A 25,876-nucleotide genomic window follows, 5' to 3' on the forward strand; every position below is an offset into this window, starting at 1 on the left:
ACCATAAAACTGGTGACAGGATCCCTTTTAAAGATTGCTGTTCACAAGCGTATACCATCCAACTTGAAGGAGCTGGAGCAGTTTTGCAAGGAGGAATGGGCAAAAATCCCAGTGGTAAGATGTGGCAAGCTCATAGAGACTTATCCAAAGTGACTTGGAGTTGTGATTGCCACAAAAGGTGTCTCTACAAAGTATTGACTTTAGGGGGGTGACTAGTTATGCACATTGACTTTTTCTGTTATTTTGTCCTATTTGTTGTTGCTCCACAATAAATAAATAAATAAAAAACATCTTCAAAGTTGTGGGCATGTTCTGTAAATTAAATGATGCAAATCCTCAAACAATCCATGTTAATTACAGGTTGTGAGGCACCAAAATACAAAAAAAGCCAGGGGGGGGGGGGTGAATACTTTTGCAAGGCACTGTACGCTTTGAAAATATGCCGATGTACACCTCTATCATGCAGATAGACTTTCATAACCCAGACAAAATCTATAGTGTCTATTAGAAATTTGTTTGGCTGGTGTAAATCAGGATTCATGAGCCAAAACGGCAACACTTGCAATTAAACTGTATGCAGTACAGGAAAAATGTCTAACATGCAGACGCAAGTATAGGCATATAGTTGCCTATGTCTATGGCAAACATTTAGCCAATTATTTCATATGGTGCAATTTATTGTAATCACAGAACGTGTTGGGCACCTAGGCTGATAGTACCGTTCTGTCTCTCCCTATGTGGTGGCGAGTCATGCTACAGTCTCTCAAATTCAATCACACAACATTAACCACAACCCAACAATGAAAGCAGGAACCTAATAGAGACATAAGGTAGGGCATTGCTGCTGTGCTTAAAAACTACAAGCATACCTCAAAAATGGATTCTTTAGGAGTAAACTTTCATTTAATAGTGTTCATAATGTGATGAAACCTGGGGGGCCACACCTATCTGACATTGGTGACATATCCTTGAGATATGCTACCCATGTCTAAGATGAGACTACCCCTTTAAAGGCTTAGGACTTAGGCACTTTACTTAAACTCAATTACAAAATAGTTTTTTTTAACACAAAACACATTCAGATCAACTAGAAAAAAGTGGATGCAGAGGTGTCCATAGCCTTTAAAGGAAATACGGAAATATGAGATTCTTTAGACTAATGGCTGGTAGAATTAGTGGAAATACATGTGTCTTTCCACATTACTTGATATCATACCAGTAGTGCCCATGTGGGACTGCTATTGCTGAACCCCCTATAGATACCTCCCAGTATCATCTCCATGATAATTGTCTGTGTCCAGAAATTACAAGAGAAAACATAATCTAGGACTTGTACAAATTAAGAATTTATTGAGCTTTCCATTCACGTGACCACTGCAGCTAATCACTGGCCTCAGTATACAAATGTGCAAGAACACTGTGTCACTCCAGAGACGTACGTGCTGTTCTTACATACATAACCACTGAGGCCAGTGATTTACTGCAGCCGTCACACTAGTTGGAACAGCATGGCATCACTTCACGACTGACGGGGAAAGAAAAAGGTAAGGCAGGAGTGCTGGGTCGAAGGGACCTTCAGTAGCTGAATGACTCCATTTACAGTATTTTGTCTCTGCTTGAGTTTAATTTTGGGTCAAACAACCCCTTTAACTGTTTTACAATGTTCTTATAAAACAGTGGTAAAATGTTGGTGATATCCTTCAGCCAGTTAGGTTCTAGATTTTAAAATGTTTTAATAAAGCAGAATTGTGTATATTGTGTATAATTAATGTTTCCCAACCAGTGCCACAATTCATTTTATAAAGTACCAGCTTATGCTGCCATGCCCAGAAATGTTCAGCGCTCACACCAGTCGCTGTCCCCATATGGACTCACAATTTCAATTCATTTATCAGTACATTTTTGGTGTGTTCTAAACACAGGAAAACCTATTGGTCATTTGTGTCACCCGAGATGTTGTAGCACTGCTAAAGTGTGGCCGCAGGGTCAACACATATCACTGGGAGTTAAGAGCAGGTTAAAAGCCATATCAATCCATCACATCTTTAATAGGCTTTTTCCCTTCTAATGCTTAGTGTGGTCCAACACCATCTGCTGTGTTTGAAAGTCTTGTGACCTACAAAAGGTTGGCAATCTCTTGAGAGTTGGAGAGTAGAAACCTATTTATTGAGGTGACGTGAACATAGCACTGACTGTACAATAAAGCTTCTATGTTTATAGAGCCTGTATTTTCTAGGACATTATCTTACATTATTGGCATATTTTATATTAACCTTAAAGGGCATCTGTCAGCAGATTTGTACCTATGGAACTGGCTGACCTGTTACACGTGTCCTTGGCAGCTGAAGACATCTGTGTTGGTCCCATGTTCATATGTGCCCGCATTACTGAGAAGAAATGATGTTTTAATATATGCAAATGAGCTTCTAGGAGCTCTGCCCTTTCCACTTTGATTGACAGGGTTAGGTAGGTGTGATAACGTTTACACTGTTTGGTCCTGTCAATCAACTTGGAGAGGGAGCAACAGTTGCAGAGAGAGCAGAGCCTCTAAGTGTAAAGGCAACGCCCCCATTGCTCCTAGAGGCTCATTTGCAGATTTTAGAACGTAATTTTTCTCAGCAGTGCGGGCACATATGAACATGGGACCAACACAGATTCCTTCAGCTGCCGAGCGCACATGTAACAGGTCAGCCAGTTTCATAGGTGCAAATCTTCTGACAGATGCCATTTAAAGGCTCCTGTGCATATTCCAAACAAATAGTACTATGCATTTTATTGAAACAAGACAACATTTTTTGTGTCACTTTCTGACATACTTTTTACTTCTTTTGTCTTGTTCATTTATTGCCATGTGTATATCTTGCCACTGACCATTTTAAAGGATTAATGGCTGGGAATTTTGGCAGCAGTGCAGTATACCTAGATGAAGATTTTCTCACAGAAGCAAATTAGAGCCAATGTCACACATATCTGCTTTTGTGATACGTCTTTAAACGAGTTACTTTGAGGCCAGCAAGCAAGTTGTTCGATGAATGCAATTGTCTGGATGTTAGATTTCGTCAGAATTAATTGTCATTGGAAAATGGAATAGAATTTAATCATGTTTATAAAGTGTTCTGTAATTTATCAGCTGGCTAAACCCTTCTACTGTAAAAGGGAAAGTATCATCAGAAAATGATATCTCACTTAAAGGGGTTCTCCAGGCATTTCATCTAATTAACGTATGGTGCTAACCTGTGGAGGGAAGCCCTTTTGCATAGTACTTACCCTCCCTCGCTCCACTGATGCCGCCCTCTCCACTGCACTGGATCCAGACGGGATGTGACCGCTTCATTTCATGTTCAGCTGCATTAGGCTTCTTTCACACTGGTGTTAGTACTGTCCGGTAGGCTGTTCCGTACTAAGGCTTTCACACGTGTGCTGCCGGAAGTCCGCCCCGGCCTCATTCACTATAATGGGGATGGGCCGGAGATGCAGCCTCAGCACGGCAAACATGCCGAGAGGTGGCCGGACAAAAACTTCCAGTGTCTTTCAAGCCTAACGCCAATGTGAAAGAAGCCTTACTTACCTCTTACCCCTGTTGATGGATACAGATCACACTGTACCAGTATTAGTAAATCACCAAGTTTTTTTCTTTGTTTTATTAAAAACCTAAGTTTGCTACTTTCTTCACTTAAGTGCAAATAAGTGCAGCATGCCACACAAAAATGCAGAAGAATAATAAAAGGGCCTCCTAAAGGAGGAACCATAAGTTTGGGGGCGGTTGGGAAGGGGGGTGACGAATCCAATGGTCACACACAATCCCCCAGGCCTCCAGGATGGAAATGCCATAAGGGCACCACAACCTGTATGGTCCTTGTGACAAATGTGAAACATGAACACACAGTAAATAAATGATAAAACTAATTGTGTGCCAGTTACAGCCCAGATATTCAGCCAGAATTATAAAAATTCCTCATCTTGCCTAGCCTGAAGTCCCAGGCAAACAGGTGAATGTGCGTAAATGTTAGAAAAGTGAAGTGCGTACAAATGTACTGTCGCTCAGTGGGCTCCCACCCCCTGAGAGTTCAGACACCTACAGGTAGACATCAGCTAACCGTCGTCTACCTGAAAGCGTCCACTCCATGTGCATTGTACCTGCTCTATACCAGTGGGTCCTGGTAGCTCCCAATATTTTAATTCATAGAGATCTGATACAGATTCATTATGGCATCTAAACAGCTTACTAAGTTTGGCACAATCTTGATGGATACCTCAGTTCTTGTAAGGGAGAATAAGGAAGTGGTATTGCCTTGTGAAAACTCAGTAGATGTAGGTGTGAGCTAGAACCAGTATAGTTGGTATCTTTATGATTGCTGTAGAAGAGATTTACTGCTGCGGTGAACACGCTTGTTTAGTCTGTAGTCAGCTGTAGTATGACAATGACCTGGGATGTGCCAGCCTAAGTTGAACTCGGCAGTGGAAATTTCAGAAATGAGTATAATGGAATTAAACTATACCGTTGACAGTAGCAATTTGATGGAATTTTCCATTTCTGACCTCTGTAGTTTCCTGTGCATTGTGTTGTAGTCCCTATCTGTCTGTTGACATAACGTACTATGTTTAGGAGCCATCAAAATGAATTACATCATAAATGAATTAGTACTAATGATTTTTAGTCCCTATAACAGGTTAGAGTGGTGTCTCACATATAGTGGCCAGTTTATAATTTTTTTTAAGTGATGTCCCAGAATGACAACAGTCTGATCAGTGTCAGTGAGCAGTGGGAGTGCCAGAGCGCTATTCCATTCAAATTGGCAGATACTGGACCCCTGATCTCATGATCAGTGGGTTCCCATAGGTCAGTGATGGCTAACCTTGGCACCCCAGCTGTGGTGAAACTACGACTCCCAGCATGCTCCATTTATGTCTACAGAGTTCTGAGAGCAGCCAAGCAAGGGGGGCATCTTGGGAGTTGTAGTTTTACCACAGCTGGAGTGCCAAGGTTAGCCATCACTGCCATAGGTCGTCTCCCCTTCAGTTAAACCTATGTAACATCTCATAGACAGGTGCTAAGTTGTCATTTTGGGATGGCCTCTATTAGGCTACTTTTACTTCTGCGCTTTGTATTCCGGTTTTGAGATCCGTCAGAGGATCTCAAAACCGGAGCAAAACTTTTCAGTTCGACTTAATACATCAGGATGCGGTTGTATTAAATTGAAACTGAACAAACCGGATCAACACTAAAAACAATGTAAGTCAATGGGTGATGGATCAGTCGTTTTCAGTAAAAAAAAAATAAGGATCCGACACCATTGACTTACATTGTTTTTAGTGCCGGATCCGGTTTGTTCAGTTTCACAGACCGGACACAAAACCACAGCTTGCAGCGATTTTGTGTACGGTCACAAAACGGAACAAACCGGATCTGTTTTGTCCCCATTGAGAATGCATGGGGCCAAAACGGCAGCGTTTTTCTCCGGTTTTGAGATCCTCTGCCAGATCTCAAAACCAGAATACAAAGCGCAGATGTGAAAGTAGCCTAAGTCTGTTGCTTTGGTACACTTGGGCACAGTGATTATTATTAGTTATTATAAATTATTGACTAGTATATGTCATTTTTCAATGCCTTAGATTTGTTTGCTGTCAGTGAATGAGAACATTTTTGTTTACATTTAGTGGTTGCAAACTGATCTATAGAGAGTCCTGCTCACAGCCGAGAAGTGGATACGTTTGGGCAGATTTGCTATTTTAAAAGGGTCAGAATTCTGTCCTAAAATGAGCCAAAAAAACGCTTGCACATGCCATTACGTTATTTTCTGTTTAAGTCACTTCTTGCGCTTCAGTAGTCACTTTTCAAAAGAGTCTAGGAAAATTGTTTGTTTGTTTTTTTATCGAGGTGAAAAATTCTACTAGATTTATTAATGGCATGCACTCGTTTTTTGGTGATTTTTTTTTCAACGTAAAAAAATGGTTTCAAGTAAACCAGTAAGCCTTGAGCTGGCACAAGGAAGAATAAAGCTTCTAACCTCCAGCAAGATGCGCTAAGTCAGAGAAAAGAATATAGTACAGTGGCTCTGACCTCTCGTATCAGTGGAATAGGTGCACAACCCTTACGACCTACCCCTGGTCGCAGAGAAAGTGAAATAGCAGATATGTCAAGTGGTAGGGGGCACTCAACTATCTGGTACCAGATGGACAAGGATGTTGTAACAGTATTCAAGCAAATATTCAATATAAACTGATAATAACAGTGGTAACATGGTCCACTTCAGTGGATCACTTAAAAACAATCTTAAAGAACAATGTCATGAATAAAACATTACATCACACATAATGGCGCCATGAGAGAATGATTAAAAAGAAAATAAAAAAAATGAAAAAGAATAAAAATATATATATATATTGTGGCAAGTTGAACATTGAGGTGTTGTTTCCCCAGGTTCCAGTCTGGGACTTGAGGCATGCTTATGTCCAGGGATCCTATTTATTCTTGCTACTGGATCTTGGGTGTGTCTCACTCTGGAGTGTCTTGTGAAGCAGAGTCCTGGTGAGGCTCTGTGTGAGTGGTCTCAGCCGGGTGGGCTGAGGGGCCACGAGGCTAGGCGATAGCCTGAACTTTGGGGGACGCGGTGACACCTGTGAAACAAGGATCACGAGGCCAGAGTCGGGAGGACTACTGGGCCACAATCCCCCAAAAGGTATTGAAGTGTCACAGCCTGGAGGTTGCTGGACTGAATGGCTGAGGAAAGCCGCATTTGTGTTCCATGTGTGAACAGGGCTCTCTAGGTGAGTCAGGGATACGCTTATGTGTTTAGTTAGAGCCTAGCCGGGCAAGGGTTTGTTATTTTGTGTGGATGTCACACGTGATAAGTTGAAGCTGCGACTTTGTAACCTGTGCTTTGCTAAAGTGTCTGAAATAAAGCAAGAGTTGGGACATTATAATCGTGTCTGCGAAGATATCTGTGAGTGTGACCACCTGAAAAGAGATGATCCCTTACAATATATACACTCACCTAAAGAATTATTAGGAACACCATACTAATACGGTGTTGGACCCCTTTTGCCTTCAGAACTGCCTTAAATCTACGTGGCATTGATTCAACAGGGTGCTGATAGCATTCTTTAGAAATGTTGGCCCATATTGATAGGATAGCATCTTGCAGTTGATGGAGATTTGAGGGATGCACATCCAGGGCACGAAGCTCCCGTTCCACCACATCCCAAAGATTCTCTATTGGGTTGAGATCTGGTGACTGTGGGGGCCATTTTAGTACAGTGAACTCATTGTCATGTTCAAGAAACCAATTTGAAATGATTCGAGCTTTGTGACATGGTGCATTATCCTGCTGGAAGTAGCCATCAGAGGATGGATACATGTTCTCATTCTGTTTACGCAAAATTCGGACTCTACCATTTGAATGTCTCAACAGAAATCGAGACTCATCAGACCAGGCAACATTTTTCCGGTCTTCAACAGTCCAATTTTGGTGAGCTCGTGCAAATTGTAGCCTCTTTTTCCTATTTGTAGTGGAGATGAGTGGTACCCGGTGGGGTCTTCTGCTGTTGTAGCCCATCCGCCTCAAGGTTGTGCATGTTGTGGCTTCCCAAATGCTTTGCTGCATACCTCGGTTGTAACGAGTGGTTATTTCAGTCAACGTTGCTCTTCTATCAGCTTGAATCAGTCGGTCCATTCTCCTCTGACCTCTAGCATCCACAAGGCATTTTCGCCCACAAGACTGCCGCATACTGGATATTTTTCCCTTTTCACACCATTCTTTGTAAACCCTAGAAATGGTTGTGCGTGAAAATCCCAGTAACTGAGCAGATTGTGAAATACTCAACCATGCCACGCTCAAAATTGCTTAAATCACCTATCTTTCCCATTCTGACATTCAGTTTGGAGTTCAGGAGATTGTCTTGACCAGAACCACACCACTAAATGCATTGAAGCAACTGCCATGTGATTGGTTGACTAGATAATTGCATTAATGAGAAATAGAACAGGTGTTCCTAATAATTCTTTAGGTGAGTGTATATATATATATAAAATGTCACTGAATGCTCCAAAGAGTTGATGCTGTACAGTAGGAGCCCAAATTGTTGGAGCTCAAGGGCTCTAGTTTGGATATATAGGTCTATTTGAGTCCGCGATACCGTGACCTGCAAAGTCTTCAGATGATCAGGGTATCCAGGTAAAACAGATCTCTTATATGAGATATAATGCTGTGTGTCGGAAAATGTTAATGCAGCCTGCTTCCTATATATCGTTGCTTCACTAAGGGGCATGCACTATAATAGGCAATATGGCAGCTAAAAGATGACATTAGCATGGGTACATATAGTGTGTACATGAACCATGAGTACTTTACCCCTCCAGGAAACGTTTAAACCGATTCTGGTTCACCTGGATGATCCGGTCTGCATACGGTCAGACGCCAGGTATGTATCTAGGACCTTCCGCCTTGTTCCACGTGATCCAGGTCATGTGATCGGAGAATATCCACGTGATCGGAGAGTACGTGTTGGCTTAGATTATTTTGCTGCTTAAGCGTGTGCCTCTTGAACTGGAAACGAAGTATAGCTAATATTTGTAGTGTTCATGTCTACAAATATAGTAGTGTGGAATCCATTAGATGATGGTAGCTGCTGAAACCAAACGCGTTTCGGGGTCTGAACTTGCCCCTTCCTCAGTGGTCATTATTGGCATGCACTCGTTGTTTGGTGATTTTATTTTTCAACGTAAAAAAATGGTTTCAAGTAAACCAGTAAGCCTTGAGCTAGCACAAGGAAGAATAAAGCTTCTAACCTCCAGCAAGATGTGCTAAGTACACTACTGTGATAAATGTCTAGGGTTGCATCATATTTACGTTTACGCAGTCTAAATATCAAGCAGCATTCGTAAATCTGCCCCATTGTACAGGATGTAGTCAAGGCTGTTCAGGTCACCGAGCATTACCCTGCCTGGATACAATTATCTAAATCTAAACAAGTTTGCGGATTTCCACAGATAAGCAGATTTATTTAAGTCTTATCGCAACGTATAAGGTGATTTTGTAGTTTCAGTGGAAATATGTTAAAAAGTTGTGTTAAAATAAAAGAATATTAGCAATCATTTTCGAACCTGATATGATAAACCATGTTCATTACATATTTAGCATTCTGTACTTTAATTGATTATATCCCATTAAGTGGCTAAGCCATAGGGGATGCACAGTTAGAAGTAGCTATCGGACCCAGGAGCCTGAGGGGTCCCAAAGACCCTTGTGCTGCATAAGAAGACACCAGTGTTATAGAAAGTGCATGCTGGTCAAGTTACACCTCTGGCTGAAGGGAAGGGGTTAGGTCAAGAATTTAGCATGGGGAGTACCGTTTCAATTTTTGCCTCAGGCAGCACGAAGGCTATGTACTTCCCGGGCCCTGGCCACAAAGCACTGAGGGAGGAGGGGGCCCAAGCTGAACTCTTGCACCAGGGCCCATGAGCCTTTAGTGACGCCCCTGATCCCATTTGTATAGAACATTACAGAACATGGAATTAAAGAGTACCTCTAATTATGAACAACTTTCCATATTGAAAAGTAAGGATAAGATAGAGAAAAATGCCTTTATGTCCACTTATGAGCCCCTCCTCCGCCACACTTAGCTGTTCTCTCTCTGAATTTGGTAATCATATCTGTCTTCAGAGAGGAGATGCCTTTTTAGTTTCACTGGTAGATCAGGTTTCATGCTTACCATAATAGTCTATGGCCAGTATTTGGTAAGTATTTTACATTGGCATCTATAAGTCAAAACCCAGGGCGGGTCCAAAACACACTCCTATGATATATTTTGTCTGTTTGTCTCCTGGTTTTAATGTACAAATGATTATGCAAAATGCTGACCGTATGAAAGTAGTCTATGGAGAGAGGAGGGGGCAGGGAACGAGCTGCCATGATTTCCCCCATAACAGGCACACATACTGAGGAGGAGATCCTGCTTCCCTATCTCTCTGTAGTACACCCATAGAAGCAGCACTGAGGTGGGAGGAAAAGCTTCCTTGCAGCATCTCTGTGTTTCTATGCCTTAGTCTCCTTCCAGCAGCTCTCTCCCCCGCTTCACCCTTCCCCTCTTTATAGACTTCTATCAACAGAATGTAACCTGATCTCTCAGTGAAGCTGAGGAGTCATCCTAAGAGGATTTAATCAGCGAAGAGACACTGAGCAGTTAAGGAAGGGGGTAGGACTGCTAACTGGGTAAAGAGGCATTTTCTCTGGTTAAATACTGTCTATGACAAGGTTTTTTATCTTGGCTTGTACTATTGATCCATTTGTGGGATTATGTTCACTATCTCCCTTATCCTATAACAAAAATAAGTAGAAAAGGGTACATTTTAGCTAACATTAGCTTCAACCAATGCAAAGAGGGTGTAGGTTGATGAACATATTCCAACTGTGAAATAATACTAAATGGGAATTCTTGGGTGGACATATTTGCATAGTGAGATACTGCTTTCTCCACCCTTATTCACTGATCCCAAGGGCATGAGGCCAGCAATTACAGGAATACAGATTTTTTTTGTTAAAATGAACCTTTATATACAATATTAACATAATCTTAAAGAGAACTTTTCATCATGCAGTGTAATCTGCCAGCAGATCCCTCTGGTCCAGATTCCTTTGGGAAAACAACATTTCCTAGTTAGTATTGCATAGAGAGCAGGGGAAAAATAAATTGATGCTAGGAAGAACATATCATTAGTAAGGGACACATTACAGATCCTTCGATTCTGCAAATTTTGAGAGAAATTGTGTAATAGGTCTTATGTGCAGCAAAACTATTACAAATGTGTGTTATTTATAGAGAACCTGTCACCATAAAATGCAGTACAATCGGCAGTCAGTGTGTTCTAGAGCAGGAGGAGCTGAGCAGATTGATATATAGTTTTGTGGGAAAAGATTCAGTAAAACTTGTAATTGTTTTCCTTTAAATTCCTGCTCATTCTGAGCTTTAAAGTCAAGGGGGCGGTCCTATCAGTGATTGACAGCTGTCTCTGTATACACAGTCATAGCGGTGAGGCTTTTACTGATAGGACTGATAGCTGTTACTTGACTTCAAAGCCCAGAATAAGCAGGAATTTAAAATGAATAAACTACACGTTTTGCCGAATGTTTTCCCACAAAATTAAATATCAGTCTGCTAGTCATATATATACATACGATTAGAGTCAGCAGACTCTTTGATGGAATAAGACAACGATCTGTATGAGGGCCATATGATTCTACCCAGCCTGTAGGTGGGAGAAGAGAGATTGGGCATTTTCATTTTCAAAATGTTTGATTCTTTTTTTCTGCAGAATATAAGACACTGTCAGAGGTGTATAGAAGCAGCATATTCCCCTCCCCATTGAAATAAACATGAATGCTTGGTGTAATCAAAGTTTGCATGCTTATGGTGGAGTCTAGATGAAAAACTTTCCCTATTTAATTTACCCTGTTTACTGTTATGTTGACAACTGCTCCTTTTTCAAAAACCCATTTGTAGTGTCTCATAATCATTGCGAAATTCAAAAATAACAAAACTTTACATCTTTGAGAGCTCGATCACAATGAAACTAACATTAATGATATCTAATTATTCTGTACACATAAATAAGGACTTATAACTTCTTCCCTTTTTAAAGCCCCCGCCATGCATCTTTTCAGTAAATTGTATCAGAGTGATTGAAACTTTGCTGAAAAGTCCCTTTGATATTGAGCAGATTTCAGTAGCAATGAATGTCTTACAACATACTAAAGGGCAATTTTTATATAAAATACTGTAACTAATGCTGAAAGTGTATGCTAAACACTGGATTTATCAGAAAATTAAACTAAATCTATTGAGTAGGCAATGCCAGTTCAGCCACCTCCCAAGAAGTCCCTTGCTACTCTCTAGTGTCATCACCCAGAAATATTTACCATTTACTTCCAATTAGGCTCCATTCACACATCCGCAATTCCATTCCGAAATTTGCGGAACAGAATTGCAGACCCATACATTTCTATGGGGCCGCACGACGTGCGGCCCCGATCAGAATTGCGGACCCGCACTTCCGGGTCCGCAATTCCGATCCTGAAAAAAATAGAACATGTTCTATTCTTGTCCGCAATAGCGGATAAGAATAGGCATATTCTCTTAGTGCCGGCAATGTGCAGTCCGAAAAATGCGGAACGCACATTGGATGTGTGAATGGACCCTTATCGGTATCTAGTTTTCAGTAGAAGTGGAAGATCTGGAACCAGTAAGTTCCAAAACAGCTGAGATTTAAAGACTATGGACATCTTTGGGGGCAGTTTTTTATTGTTGCATTCCACTCATTTTGGGCTACAAATCATTTTTTCAATTGGTCTTGACCCACAGACTTATAAGCACTTGAGAGCTCATAAACACTTATTTAAGCTAAATTCATACCAGTTTAATAAAAATTTAGCTATAATGTGTGTTTATGAGCTGTCAGTAGAGATGGCCTTGCGGTTCGCCCGGTGGTCATTTCGCGGCGAACTTTGCGTATTCGCCGAACATGCGAACATATGGAGATATTCGCGCCGCCATATTCTTTTACATTGTGAAGAACTTTGACCCATGACACATCTATCAGGTGGTACAGGACAGCCAATTGAGACGTTTCAGCACATGGACATACCTTATAAATAAACCTGATCTGGCCGCCATTTTACATTCAGTGTTTTGGCAGTGTAGGGAGAGGTTGCTGTGTGGAGCAGGGACAGACTGTTAGGGACACCAAACGCTAGCTAATAGGGCCACAAAAGTATTTTTAAGGACAGGTATAGGTGTGCTATCGATAGGTGTGATACACAGAGGGGTGAGATATACTTATAATATACTTTTATAATGAGTCAAAAACACATAGATCTATATAGTGATCACCTGGAAGTCAGGGGCCTAGGGGCTTACTAGGGCCATTTTTATATAGGGTAAGGTTCCGGACGGGGTCGCTCTTATCAGGACGGGTGGTCTGTGGTTAGGCTATCAGGGCCAGAATAGCACCCCCTTGTAGGGCAATATCAGGGACAGTTCTTTGCCCAACCTGTCCTTCAATACCACATCATCATCTAGCCCAGGGATAGATGTTTTTTGCTTTCCCTCTGGGATTCATGGATGTGCACTGGAACCCCCGGATTGTGGTAGGACATATGGTTTCTGATTTGGTGCCGCCGAGCACCTGATTTAGTGCCGCCGAGCACTTGTTATTGCCTACCATATCTATGCTTTTTGCTTAATATTAATAATTAAATTTATTTTCATTTTGAGGGATATCTTTTCCATTCACTCGTCCGCAAAATGGTTCCGCATCCGTTCCGCAATTTTGCGGAACGGGTGCAGACCCATTAGTTTTCAATGGGGCCGGAATGTGCTGTCCGCATACGCATTTGCGGATCTTCATCCGCATTTGCGGATCCGGACTTCCGCATCCGTGCTTCCGTTTCCGCAAAAAAATAGAACATATCCTAATCTTGTCCGCAATTGCAGACAAGATTAGGCATTTTCTATTATAGTGCCAGTGATGTGCGGTCCGCAAATTGTGGAATGCACATTGCCGGTGTTCGTGTTTTGCGGATCCGCAAAACACTTACGGACGTGTGAATGAACCCTCATAGTAACATTATTAAAGGTTACGTTTTATCTTCATGTATATTCTAATGGATTGCCTTCCTTGTACAATGTTATAATATACTTTCTATGTTAGAAAGTATATTACAGTGCATTTGTATTGTGCGGCAGTTGTGTGCGGTTCTGCTGCGATACTGCAGGTATATAGAGGGACAAGCGTTATTGGAACAAATAATTTCTACTGGTGTGATATACCAGTCGTCCCCCCAAAAAACTGATTGAAGCGGGGTGTATATGCCAAATATACTTTCTTTATAGTGCATTTGGGTACTGTATAGTGCATTTGCACACGCGCGTACTCGAAAATGATATTGCCGATATTTCGCATTGAAAAAAATTATGAATGGAGATCGCAAATTCAAATACTACATCTGGTATGTCACTGTCCATGTTGTGGGACTCTTTGTGCACTTCTAGTAATTATTTCTTGGCTGCAAATATGAGCTGAAGGTTTTTCAGGTTCGCCTGTCATTAAAATGAATGGGACCCGCCGCAAACTTGCGGTTCGCAATCATTTGATCGCAAAATTGCGGAAAGGATGCGGACCCATTTTGCGGACGTGTGAATGGAGCCTAAGTGTTCATATATAAAACAACATTTGTTAGTGGCCAGGTCTAGTGAGATATTACAACCAAGAATTTACCACATTTACCAACTAGAACACTTATGTTAAAGGGTATGATGAATACTGTGTAGGCCACTAAAATAAAAAATTGCTGTGACCAATGGTAAGAAATAGTAAAATCTCTACAAAGACCTCGTCTTTGGAAGACCACTATCAATATGGACCATAATATGTGCTATTTATATTGTACTTCTTTGAGAAGACCATCCCCCTAGAAGACATTTTCATTGAAATTTTGGTAGTTAACTAAGTTATATTGTATATATATTAACCCGTGCTATTGTGGTGCCAAGTTACACCTAGACTACAAAGTTGAAGCACTGCAGGTGGTCTCTCACTCTTTCCTCTTTTTACCCTACGGTTCTTCATAAGATTTTTCACTTTTGTGTATTGTGACCTTCACTGTGCATGGTGCTTGGTGTAATAAATGCATTCTCTATAACCTAGTTATTGTTACCAACTAGTTTACAATTGGTTACCGTAAATGTAGATTCAAGGCTATATTTGTCTATCGCAATAAGCATGACAGATTTTTTAGTAATTAAAGTCTAATCATATTGTGTACTATAAACACATATCACTGAAGAAACACCATAATAAGCGAATGAAACCCTACTTCAACAATACTGTCATTGTATGGTCTGTGTAATGCTATAAACAAACATAATGGTATTTATTGAAAAAATATTTTTTAAGGACAGCTTACAGAGAGATCGCAATGTTTGATAATAGTTCTTATTCCATTTTAGAACAATGTGGTATGGTAAAAATCTTCCATATCAGTAGTGTCATTACAGCAAGATAAGGCTCTCTTCACATCTGCACCAGAGCCTCCAATAAAATGGCAGACACCATGATGGAAACCAATGAACGCCATTGTAAGTCAGTGGGGTGAGGTGGGCACAGATCTGTCGTGATGGATCTGTCACAGCTTGAGTTCTGTTTTTCTGCTGAAACATAAAAATGGAGTTTATAACAGATCTGGACACAGCCTTAGACCTCATGCACACGACCATTGTGTGCATCCGCGGCCGTTGTTCCGTTTTCCGTTTTTTTTAGCGGACACATTGACTTTCAATAGGTCCGTGGAAAAATCGGAAAATGCACCGTTTTGCAGCCGCATACGTGATCCGTGTTTCCTGTCCGTCAAAAAAATATGACCTGTCCTATTTTTTCGACGGACAACGGTTTACGGACCCATTCAAGTCAATGGGTCCGTGAAAAAACACGGATGCACACATGATTGGCATCCGCGTCCGTGGCCGTAGGCTACTTTCACACAGACAGATCCGCAGATCCGTCTGCATAAAAGCTTTTACAGAGCTGAGTTTTCACTTCGTGAAAACTCAGATCCGACAGTATATTCTAACACAGAGGCGTTCCCATAGTGATGGGGACGCTTCTAGTTAGAATATACTTTGAACTGTGTACATGACTGCCCCCTGCTGCCTGGCAGCACCCGATCTCTTACAGGGGGCTGTGATCCGCACAATTAACCCCTCAGGTGCTGCACCTGAGGGGTTAATTGTGCATATCATAGCCCCCTGTAAGAGATCATGTGCTGCCAGGCAGGAGGGGGCACACCCCCCTCCCTCCCCAATTTTAAATTCATTGGTGGCCAGTGCGGCCCCCCTCCCTCCCCTGTAGTACTGTAGATGCATTGGTGGCCAGTGCGGCCCCCCTCCCTCCCCTGTAGTACTGTAGATTCATTGGTGGCCAGTGCGGCCCCCCTCCCTCCCCTGTAGTACTGTAGATTCATTGGTGGCCAGTGCGGCCCCCCCTCCCTCCCCTGTATTACTGTAGATTCATTGGTGGCCAGTGGGCCCCCCCTCCCTCCCCCTCCTAATTAAAATCTCCCCCCCCTATCATTGGTGGCAGCGGAGAGTTCTGATCGGAGTCCCAGTTTAATCGCTGGGGCTCCGATCGGTAACCATGGCAACCAGGACGCTACTGCAGTCCTGGTTGCCATGGTTACTTAGCAATTTTTAGAAGCATTATACTTACCTGCGAGGCTGCGATGTCTGTGTCCGGCCGGGCGCTCCTCCTACTGGTAAGTGACAGGTCTGTGCTATAAGCAATGCACCGCACAGACCTTTCACTTACCAGTAGGAGGAGCGCCCGGCCGGTCACAGACATCGCAGGTAAGTATATTGCTTCTAAAAATTGCTAAGTAACCATGGCAACCAGAACTGCAGTAGCGTCCTGGTTGCAATAGTTACCGATCGGAGCCCCAGCGATTAAACTGGGACTCCGATCGGAACTCTCCGCTGCCACCAATGATAGGGGGGGAGATTTTAATTAGGAGGGGGAGGGAGGGGGGCCCACTGGCCACCAATGAATCTACAGTAGTACAGGGGAGGGAGGGGGGGCCCACTGGCCACCAATGAATCTACAGTACTACAGGGGATGGAGGGGGGGCCCACTGGCCACCAATGAATCTACAGTACTACAGGGGAGGGAGGGGGTGCCCACTGGCCACCAATGAATCTACAGTAATACAGGGGAGGGAGGGGGGGCCCACTGGCCACCAATGATTTTAAAACTGGGGAGGGAGGGGGGGTGTGCCCCCTCCTGCCTGGCAGCACATGATCTCTTACAGGGGGCTATGATATGCACAATTAACCCCTCAGGACCTGAGGGGTTAATTGTGCGTATCATAGCCCCCTGTAAGAGATCGGGTGCTGCCAGGCAGCAGGGGGCAGTCATGTACACAGTTCAAAGTATATTCTAACTTGAAGCGTCCCCATCACTATAGGAATGCCTCTGTGTTAGAATATACTGTCGGATATGAGTTTTTACTATCTAACTCAAATCCGATGGTATATTCTAACATAGAGGCGTTCCCATGGTGATGGGGACACTTCAAGTTAAAATATACCATTGGATTGGAGAAAACTCAGATCCGATGGTATAATAGGTACTCATGACTTTACATTGCAAGTCAAGGGGGACAGATCCGTTTGCAATTGCACCATATTGTGTTAACGTCAAACGGATCCGTGCCCATTGACTTGCATTGTAATTCAGGACGGATCCGTTTGGCTCCGCACGACCCACGGACGAAAAAATGGTCATGGATCACGGACCTACGGAACCCATTTTTGCAGACCTTAAAAAAAAAACGGTCGTGTGCATGAGGCCTTATCTGGCACATTTTCAGAAACATCTTCTTTGTGACCTTTCCATAAAAGCCTTGTAGTAAATACCAGTGTTTAGTCTCTTTTGGTACTGTTGTTGTTTCCTATACTCTCTCTCAGTAGGTCTCTTCTTTTTTGGAAACTATGGGGGAATTTATCAATTGCTTTGAGTTTGTGAAAGGTGCACCAAAGTTGAATGTTTGGTAAATTTGGCACATCTTTAAACTTAACACTTCTAGAAATACTACTCCATTTTTCCTACAAACCCCCCCATGGGAGTGATTTTATAATCTTTTTTTAAATAGTTTTTAAAAAGTATTAGATAAATCTGGCATGAAAGTAATTCTCATACTTCACCACAACCACTTTCACATCCACTTTTTAAAAGGGGGAAAAGGCAGCGCATAACGACAAAAAGTAGCAAATTTGGAATGCACCAGCTCCTTGCCACTCTACCAAAAATTGGCCAGAGCGTGGGTGTGATGGGAGAGATTGTGGGCAGGTCACCCACGTCCAACACATTTACCAATATGTGTGGCAGCAAATTGTATATTTCTGGTGTAGGTAGCAGAGATATCACTTTACAGTATACATGTACATATAATATGGATAAATGTTGACTTGTGGAATCTTTACAGCTCGTTCTCATTTAAGTCCCCACTCAGAGTTCTGCTGCTATCTTCCTATCACGTAACTAATATCTTCCAGGATCTCCTTTCTGTTTCAGTGTAGGTTTAAAATTTGACATCGATTGACATACCGCACAAAAAACATCATATGTGTACATAGAATCTGAATTCCTATCATTCTCATTTGTAGTATTGTTTTAAGTACTATCATTTAGATTTAGCACGTAAGTATTATAGTTAACAATTAGTATGCAATATTCATCTTATTTATTTTAAAGAACCAATGAAAAATGCGTACTGTGGTATTTTGCATTGCTGTGGTGTTGTATTACTTTACTCAGATTTACTTTGGAGTAATTTTTCAAATGTCTTTTTCGTTGGCTGCTATCCACGTAAACTCCCCTGAAGCAAAAGAAAAAAAAAAAAGTACAGAGATGTTATATTTCCTTACTTTCCAGCCAGATCTGGCTCGTCACTGCAGAGTACAGACATTCTCCTTCACTTACTACCAGTGACCTGGACAAGTGCAGGCTAGGACACTTTGCTGCATCTGAAGGTAGTAACTTTGTTGCGTTCTCGTGCACTGAAGAGGTCTACTTCTTTTTTCGGAATCTTTTGACACTGATGAAGAAATAGGCTGCCATCGGCTAATTAGGCTTTAATCCAGTATTTTAGGAAGCGCCTTGTCACAAACAGGAAAACACTACAAACCTTTTTGTTGCCTTCACAAACTCCTTAAATAGTAACGGAGCAAGTTCTGTATTGTTTCACGAGCAGATTAGTTCTCATTGTTCTGCGGAGCTGGAGAACACAACATCCACTCCTTGGATTTTAACATTGATACCTTTTACTGCCAAAACTATATATACACATTATGAACTAATGTGGTCTAATATCTCTGAACAACTGAGCATGCAAAGGTATGTGCACTAAAAGATTTTCTCATAGACTTTCTAGATATTGTATTGTCCCATAAGAGCTATTGCCTTGACTGTTCATAGAAAACTAGACATCATTTCTGACTGACTTGTCTAATAATATGTAATACATTATAATATTTATGCAAATGTAGCAACAAAGATTTTATAAGATTTTTGAGCATTGAACCAATTTTAAGCATTAGATAAAAGGTGAACGGTTGTACACATTTTTTTGTTTTCTTATTTTTATTTTCCTTTTTTGTTTCCAAATTTTTGCTTTCCCAGAACTCCTTGGTAATTTCATTATTTTTTTTTTTATGTTTCTTCAAATGTTTTATGTAAAAGGTCAGTAATAGAGATGAGTGAATCAGTTCTAAAATTCATGAAATGAAAAGGTCAATTGGTTCAAAAGAATTTGAATTTTTATGATTTGTTTCTGAAAGAGAGAGCGTTTTCCAGGCAATGAAGGCCAAATTGAATCGATCGACTGATTCAGACACAAATCAAATTTTAAGAAATTTGCTTATCTCTTGTTATTAACCTTTAGCTGTATCCCACCAATCTAAAACTAAACTACATGATTGTCTTAGGATAGATAAGTTGTACCAGCTAACATACAGTACTTCCATCTTCCTGCTAAAAGGGAACTTATGAATCAAAGAAATTCCCCTATTCAAATACATAGTTTTCTGACATAGGATGTTCTCATGGACAACACGGGCTACCCTTTTAAGTAAATGCTTATTTTGTGTTTTTATGGAGCATTGTTTATTGTTTTATTATTACTGACTTTATTTATATTTTAACATGTGGGTGTATTTTAAATGATTGTCCATCAGCATCAACACAATGCATCATAATGCAGTAAATATCCAATGAAACTAAAATCTTTCCTGCAAGTGTGCTGTGCTTTTCCATTGGTCTTTAACCACCTCAGCCCCCAGTGCTTAAACACCCTGAAAGACCAGGCCACTTTTTACACTTCTGACCTACACTACTTTCACCGTTTATTGCTCGGTCATGCAACTTACCACCCAAATTAATTTTACCTCCTTTTCTTCTCACTAATAGAGCTTTCATTTGGTGGTATTTCATTGCTGCTGACATTTTTACTTTTTTTGTTATTAATCGAAATTTAACGATTTTTTTGCAAAAAAATGTCATTTTTCACTTTCAGTTGTAAAATTTTGCAAAAAAAACGACATCCATATAGAAATTTTGCTCTAAATTTATTGTTCTACATGTCTTTGATAAAAAAAAAATGTTTGGGTAAAAAAAAAATGGTTTGGGTAAAAGTTATAGCGTTTACAAACTATGGTACAAAAATGTGAATTTCCGCTTTTTGAAGCAGCTCTGACTTTCTGAGCACCTGTCATGTTTCCTGAGGTTCTACAATGCCCAGACAGTACAAACACCCCACAAATGACCCCATTTCGGAAAGTACACACCCTAAGGTATTCGCTGATGGGCATCGTGAGTTCATAGAACTTTTTATTTTTTGTCACAAGTTAGCGGAAAATGATGATTTTTTTTTTTTTTTTTTTTACAAAGTCTCATATTCCACTAACTTGTGACAAAAAATAAAAACTTCCATGAACTCACTATGCCCATCAGCGAATACCTTGGGGTCTCTTCTTTCCAAAATGGGGTCACTTGTGGGGTAGTTATACTGCCCTGGCATTCTAGGGGCCCAAATGTGTGGTAAGGAGTTTGAAATCAAATTCTGTAAAAAATGACCTATGAAATCCAAAAGGTGCTCTTTGGAATATGGGCCCCTTTGCCCACCTAGGCTGCAAAAAATTGTCACACATCTGGTATCTCTGTATTCAGGAGAAGTTGAGGAATGTGTTTTGGGGTGTCTTTTTACATATACCCATGCTGGGTGAGATAAATATCTTGGTCAAATGCCAACTTTGTATAAAAAAATGGGAAAAGTTGTCTTTTGCCAAGATATTTCTCTCACCCAGCATGGGTATATGTAAAATGACACCCCAAAACACATTGCCCAACTTCTCCTGAGTACGGAGATACCAGATGTGTGACACTTTTTTGCAGCCTAGGTGGGCAAAGGGGCCCATATTCCAAAGAGCACCTTTCGGATTTCACAGGTCATTTTTTACAGAATTTGATTTCAAACTCCTTACCACACATTTGGGCCCCTAGAATGCCAGGGCAGTATAACTACCCCACAAGTGACCCCATTTTGGAAAGAAGAGACCCCAAGGTATTCGCTGATGGGCATAGTGAGTTCATGGAAGTTTTTATTTTTTGTCACAAGTTAGTGGAATATGAGACTTTGTATGAAAAAAAAAAAAAAAAAAAAATCAGCATTTTCCACTAACTTGTGACAAAAAATAAAAAATTCTAGGAACTCGCCATGCCCCTCACGGAATACCTTGGGGTGTCTTCTTTCCAAAATGGGGTCACTTGTGGGGTAGTTATACTGCCCTGGCATTTTCCAGGGGCCCTAATGTGTGGTAAGTAGGTAAATGACCTGTGAAATCCTAAAGGTGCTCTTTGGAATATGGGCCCCTTTGCCCACCTAGGCTGCAAAAAAGTGTCACACATGTGGTATCGCCGTATTCAAGAGAAGTTGGGGAATGTGTTTTGGGGTGTCATTTTACATATACCCTTGCTGGGTGAGAGAAATATCTTGGCAAAAGACAACTTTTCCCATTTTTTTATACAAAGTTGGCATTTGACCAAGATATTTCTCTCACCCAGCATGGGTATATGTAAAATGACACCCCAAAACACATTCCCCAACTTCTCCTGAGTACGGCGATACCAGATGTGTGACACTTTTTTGCAGCCTAGATGCGCAAAGGTGCCCAAATTCCATTTAGGAGGGCATTTTTAGACATTTGGATACCAGACTTCTTCTCACGCTTTGGGGCCCCTAGAATGCCAGGGCAGTATAAATACCCCACATGTGACCCCATTTTGGAAAGAAGACACCCCAAGGTATTCAATGAGGGGCATGGCGAGTTCATAGAATTTTTTTTTTTTTGGCACAAGTTAGCGGAAATTTATATTTTTAATTTTTTTCTCACAAAGTCTCCCGTTCCGCTAACTTGGGACAAAAATTTAAATCTTTCATGGACTCAATATGCCCCTCACGGAATACCTGGGGGTGTCTTCTTTCCGAAATGGGGTCACATGTGGGGTATTTATACTGCCCTGGCATTCTAGGGGCCCTAAAGCGTGAGAAGAAGTCTGGAATATAAATGTCTAAAAAAATTTACGCATTTGGATTCCGTGAGGGGTATGGTGAGTTCATGTGAGATTTTATTTTTTGACACAAGTTAGTGGAATATGAGACTTTGTAAGAAAAAAAAAAAATAATTCCGCTAACTTGGGCCCAAAAAATGTCTGAATGGAGCCTTACAGAGGGTGATCAATGACAGGGGGGTGATCAATGACAGGGGGGTGATCAATGACGGGGGGGTGATCAGGGAGTCTATATGGGGTGATAACCACAGTCATTGATCACGCCCGTGTAAGGCTTCATTCAGACGTCCGTATGCGTTTTGCGGATCCGATCCATCTATCAGTGCATCCGTAAAAATCATGCGGACATCTGAATGGAGCTTTACAGGGGTGTGATCAATGACAGGGGTGTAATCAATGACAGGGGGGTGATCAGGGAGTCTATATGGGGTGATAACCACAGTCATTGATCATGCCCCTGTAAGGCTTCATTCAGACGTCCGGATGCGTTTTGCGGATCCGATCCATCTATCAGTGCATCCGTAAAAATCATGCGGACATCTGAATGGAGCTTTACAGGGGTGTGATCAATGACAGGGGTGTAATCAATGACAGGGGGGTGATCAGGGAGTCTATATGGGGTGATAACCACAGTCATTGATCATGCCCCTGTAAGGCTTCATTCAGACGTCCGGATGCGTTTTGCGGATCCGATCCATCTATCAGTGCATCCGTAAAAATCATGCGGACATCTGAATGGAGCTTTACAGGGGGGTAATCAATGACAGGGGGGTGATCAGGGAGTCTATATGGGGTGATAACCACAGTCATTGATCATGCCCCTGTAAGGCTTCATTCAGACGTCCGGATGCGTTTTGCGGATCCGATCCATCTATCAGTGCATCCGTAAAAATCATGCGGACGTCTGAATGGAGCTTTACAGGGGTGTGATCAATGACAGGGGGGTAATCAATGACAGGGGGGTGATCAGGGAGTCTATATGGGGTGATCACCACAGTCATTGATCACGCCCCTGTAAGGCTTCATTCAGACGTCCGGATGCGTTTTGCGGATCCGATCCATCTATCAGTGGATCCGTAAAAATCATGCGGACGTCTGAATGGAGCTTTACAGGGGGTTGATCAATGACAGGGGTGTAATCAGTGACAGGGGGGTGATCAGGGAGTCTATATGGGGTGATAACCACAGTCAGTGATCACGCCCCTGTAAGGCTTCATTCAGACGTCCGGATGCGTTTTGCGGATCCGATCCATCTATCAGTGCATCCGTAAAAATCATGCGGACATCTGAATGGAGCTTTACAGGGGTGTGATCAATGACAGGGGTGTAATCAATGACAGGGGGGTGATCAGGGAGTCTATATGGGGTGATAACCACAGTCATTGATCATGCCCCTGTAAGGCTTCATTCAGACGTCCGGATGCGTTTTGCGGATCCGATCCATCTATCAGTGCATCCGTAAAAATCATGCGGACATCTGAATGGAGCTTTACAGGGGTGTGATCAATGACAGGGGTGTAATCAATGACAGGGGGGTGATCAGGGAGTCTATATGGGGTGATAACCACAGTCATTGATCACCCCCCTGTAAGGCTTCATTCAGACGTCCGGATGCGTTTTGCGGATCCGATCCATCTATCAGTGCATCCGTAAAAATCATGCGGACATCTGAATGGAGCTTTACAGGGGTGTGATCAATGACAGGGGTGTAATCAATGACAGGGGGGTGATCAGGGAGTCTATATGGGGTGATCCCCACAGTCATTGATCACGCCCCTGTAAGGCTTCATTCAGACGTCCGGATGCGTTTTGCGGATCCGATCCATCTATCAGTGCATCCGTAAAAATCATGCGGACATCTGAATGGAGCTTTACAGGGGTGTGATCAATGACAGGGGTGTAATCAATGACAGGGGGGTGATCAGGGAGTCTATATGGGGTGATCACCACAGTCATTGATCATGCCCCTGTAAGGCTTCATTCAGACGTCCGGATGCGTTTTGCGGATCCGATCCATCTATCAGTGCATCCGTAAAAATCATGCGGACGTCTGAATGGAGCTTTACAGGGGGTTGATCAATGACAGGGGGGTAATCAATGACAGGGGGGTGATCAGGGAGTCTATATGGGGTGATCAGGGGCTAATAAGGGGTTAATAAGTGACGGGGGTGGGGTGTAGTGTAGTGTAGTGGTGCTTGGTGCTACTTTACTGAGCTACCTGTGTCCTCTGGTGGTCGATCCAAACAAAGGGGACCACCAGAGGACCAGGTAGCAGGTATATTAGACGCTGTTATCAAAACAGCGTCTAATATACCTGTTAGGGGTTAAAAAAAACACATCTCCAGCCTGCCAGCGAACGATCGCCGCTGGCAGGCTGGAGATCAACTCTCTTACCTTCCGTTCCTGTGAGCGCGCGCGCCTGTGTGCGCGCGTTCACAGGAAATCTCGCGTCTCGCGAGAGGACGCGCCGACGCGTCCAGGAGGAATAAATCAACCACCTCCAAGACGCGTCTGTGCGTACAGCGGTCCGGAGGTGGTTAAAGAGGACCTGTCACCTCTCCTGACATGTCTGTTTTAATAGCTTCATGCATTCCACATGTAATAACAATTCTGGAGCATCTATTCTTACGGCTCTATGTTATTCCATTCCTTTATTATTTCTACTAGAAGTTATGAATGAATTGCTAGCAGTCTGCAGTAAGGGTACAGAAGGGTGGTAACAAGTTGGGGGTGTCTTCCTGCACAAACTCACTCTATCCAATCAGTGCTACCATTTTCAGTTTGTGCAGGGACACCCCCCAAATGGTTACCTCCCCTCTGTACCCCTACTGAAGGCTAATAGCAAGTCATTCATAACTTCTAGTAGAAATAATAAAGGAACGGCACAACATACAGACATAAGAATAGATGCTCCAGAATTGTTATTACATGGGGATGCATGTAGCTATTAAACCAGACATGTCAGGAGTGGTGACAGGTCCTCTTTAAGACATGCCAGCTTTATCTTCAGTAGGGTCTCCACACACATCACTGTCTGCACTGTTTACTGTCTTTGAAACCAGGAAGTCCCTTGAAAATAACAGTCATAGATCTGAAAGATCCCAAATTTTTTACACATAAACCAAGTAGATTAATAAAGTATATTTCTTTGTATTCACTATGGTTTTTAGGGGAATAAGCATGGGGAGAATCTAATTTGTTGTTCTTGTTTTTATACATAAAATATTAGGGATTTCCCTGTTATATTGTTATTACTGACACCAAGAGTGATCTGAAACTAGTCCAAGGAGGCAGTGAAGAATAAAAATCCGCCGTTAACAGCTTAGGGCAGATTTAGGGAGTGTACTTATTCCTCATCTGCCCTGCTGTATTTTCAGATCACTCTGGCTGCCAGTGCTGCAACTTGAACATTTATCAAAACTAGTACAATGGGAAAGTGGAGGAGTTGCCCAGAGTAACCAGTCACATTCTAGATTTCTGTAGTTTTGAAAATCTCCCCTTACATTATAACAGTAAAATTGCTGTTTATGCAGTTCTCTGAAACAAGATCGTAAGTTTAGAATCAGCTCATCCGATCCTCCAAAAGGGTGATTTTCTAGGGCTCAGACTTGTACTGGTTTGTGTGAATAAATATCTCCTATTGTCTGTCACTCAATATATTTGTGCCTGGATGTCATTCCTCATGTCCATGCACTGGAGAATCGT

General features: G+C 42.0%; 1 protein-coding gene across 4 annotated transcripts in view; it reads left to right on the top strand.

The window, feature by feature from the left end:
* ARHGAP28 (Rho GTPase activating protein 28) overlaps positions 1-25,876 on the top strand; it is a 212,789-nt gene that overhangs the window by 92,510 nt on the left and 94,403 nt on the right. The window contains exon 1 of one of the 4 annotated variants that reach the window (XM_040432825.1): positions 18,491-18,576. The exons of 2 other annotated variants lie outside the window; for them this stretch is intronic. Coding sequence is in view for 1 of the 2 variants with exons in the window: in XM_040432822.1 (XP_040288756.1) it covers positions 18,903-18,940 (38 nt within the window). In the remaining variant the exon portion in view is untranslated. One more of the 4 variants, XM_040432822.1, reaches the window with a different exon arrangement.

The sequence above is a fragment of the Bufo bufo genome, chromosome 5, assembly GCF_905171765.1.
Source record: "Bufo bufo chromosome 5, aBufBuf1.1, whole genome shotgun sequence".
Taxonomy (NCBI): Eukaryota; Metazoa; Chordata; class Amphibia; order Anura; family Bufonidae; genus Bufo; species Bufo bufo.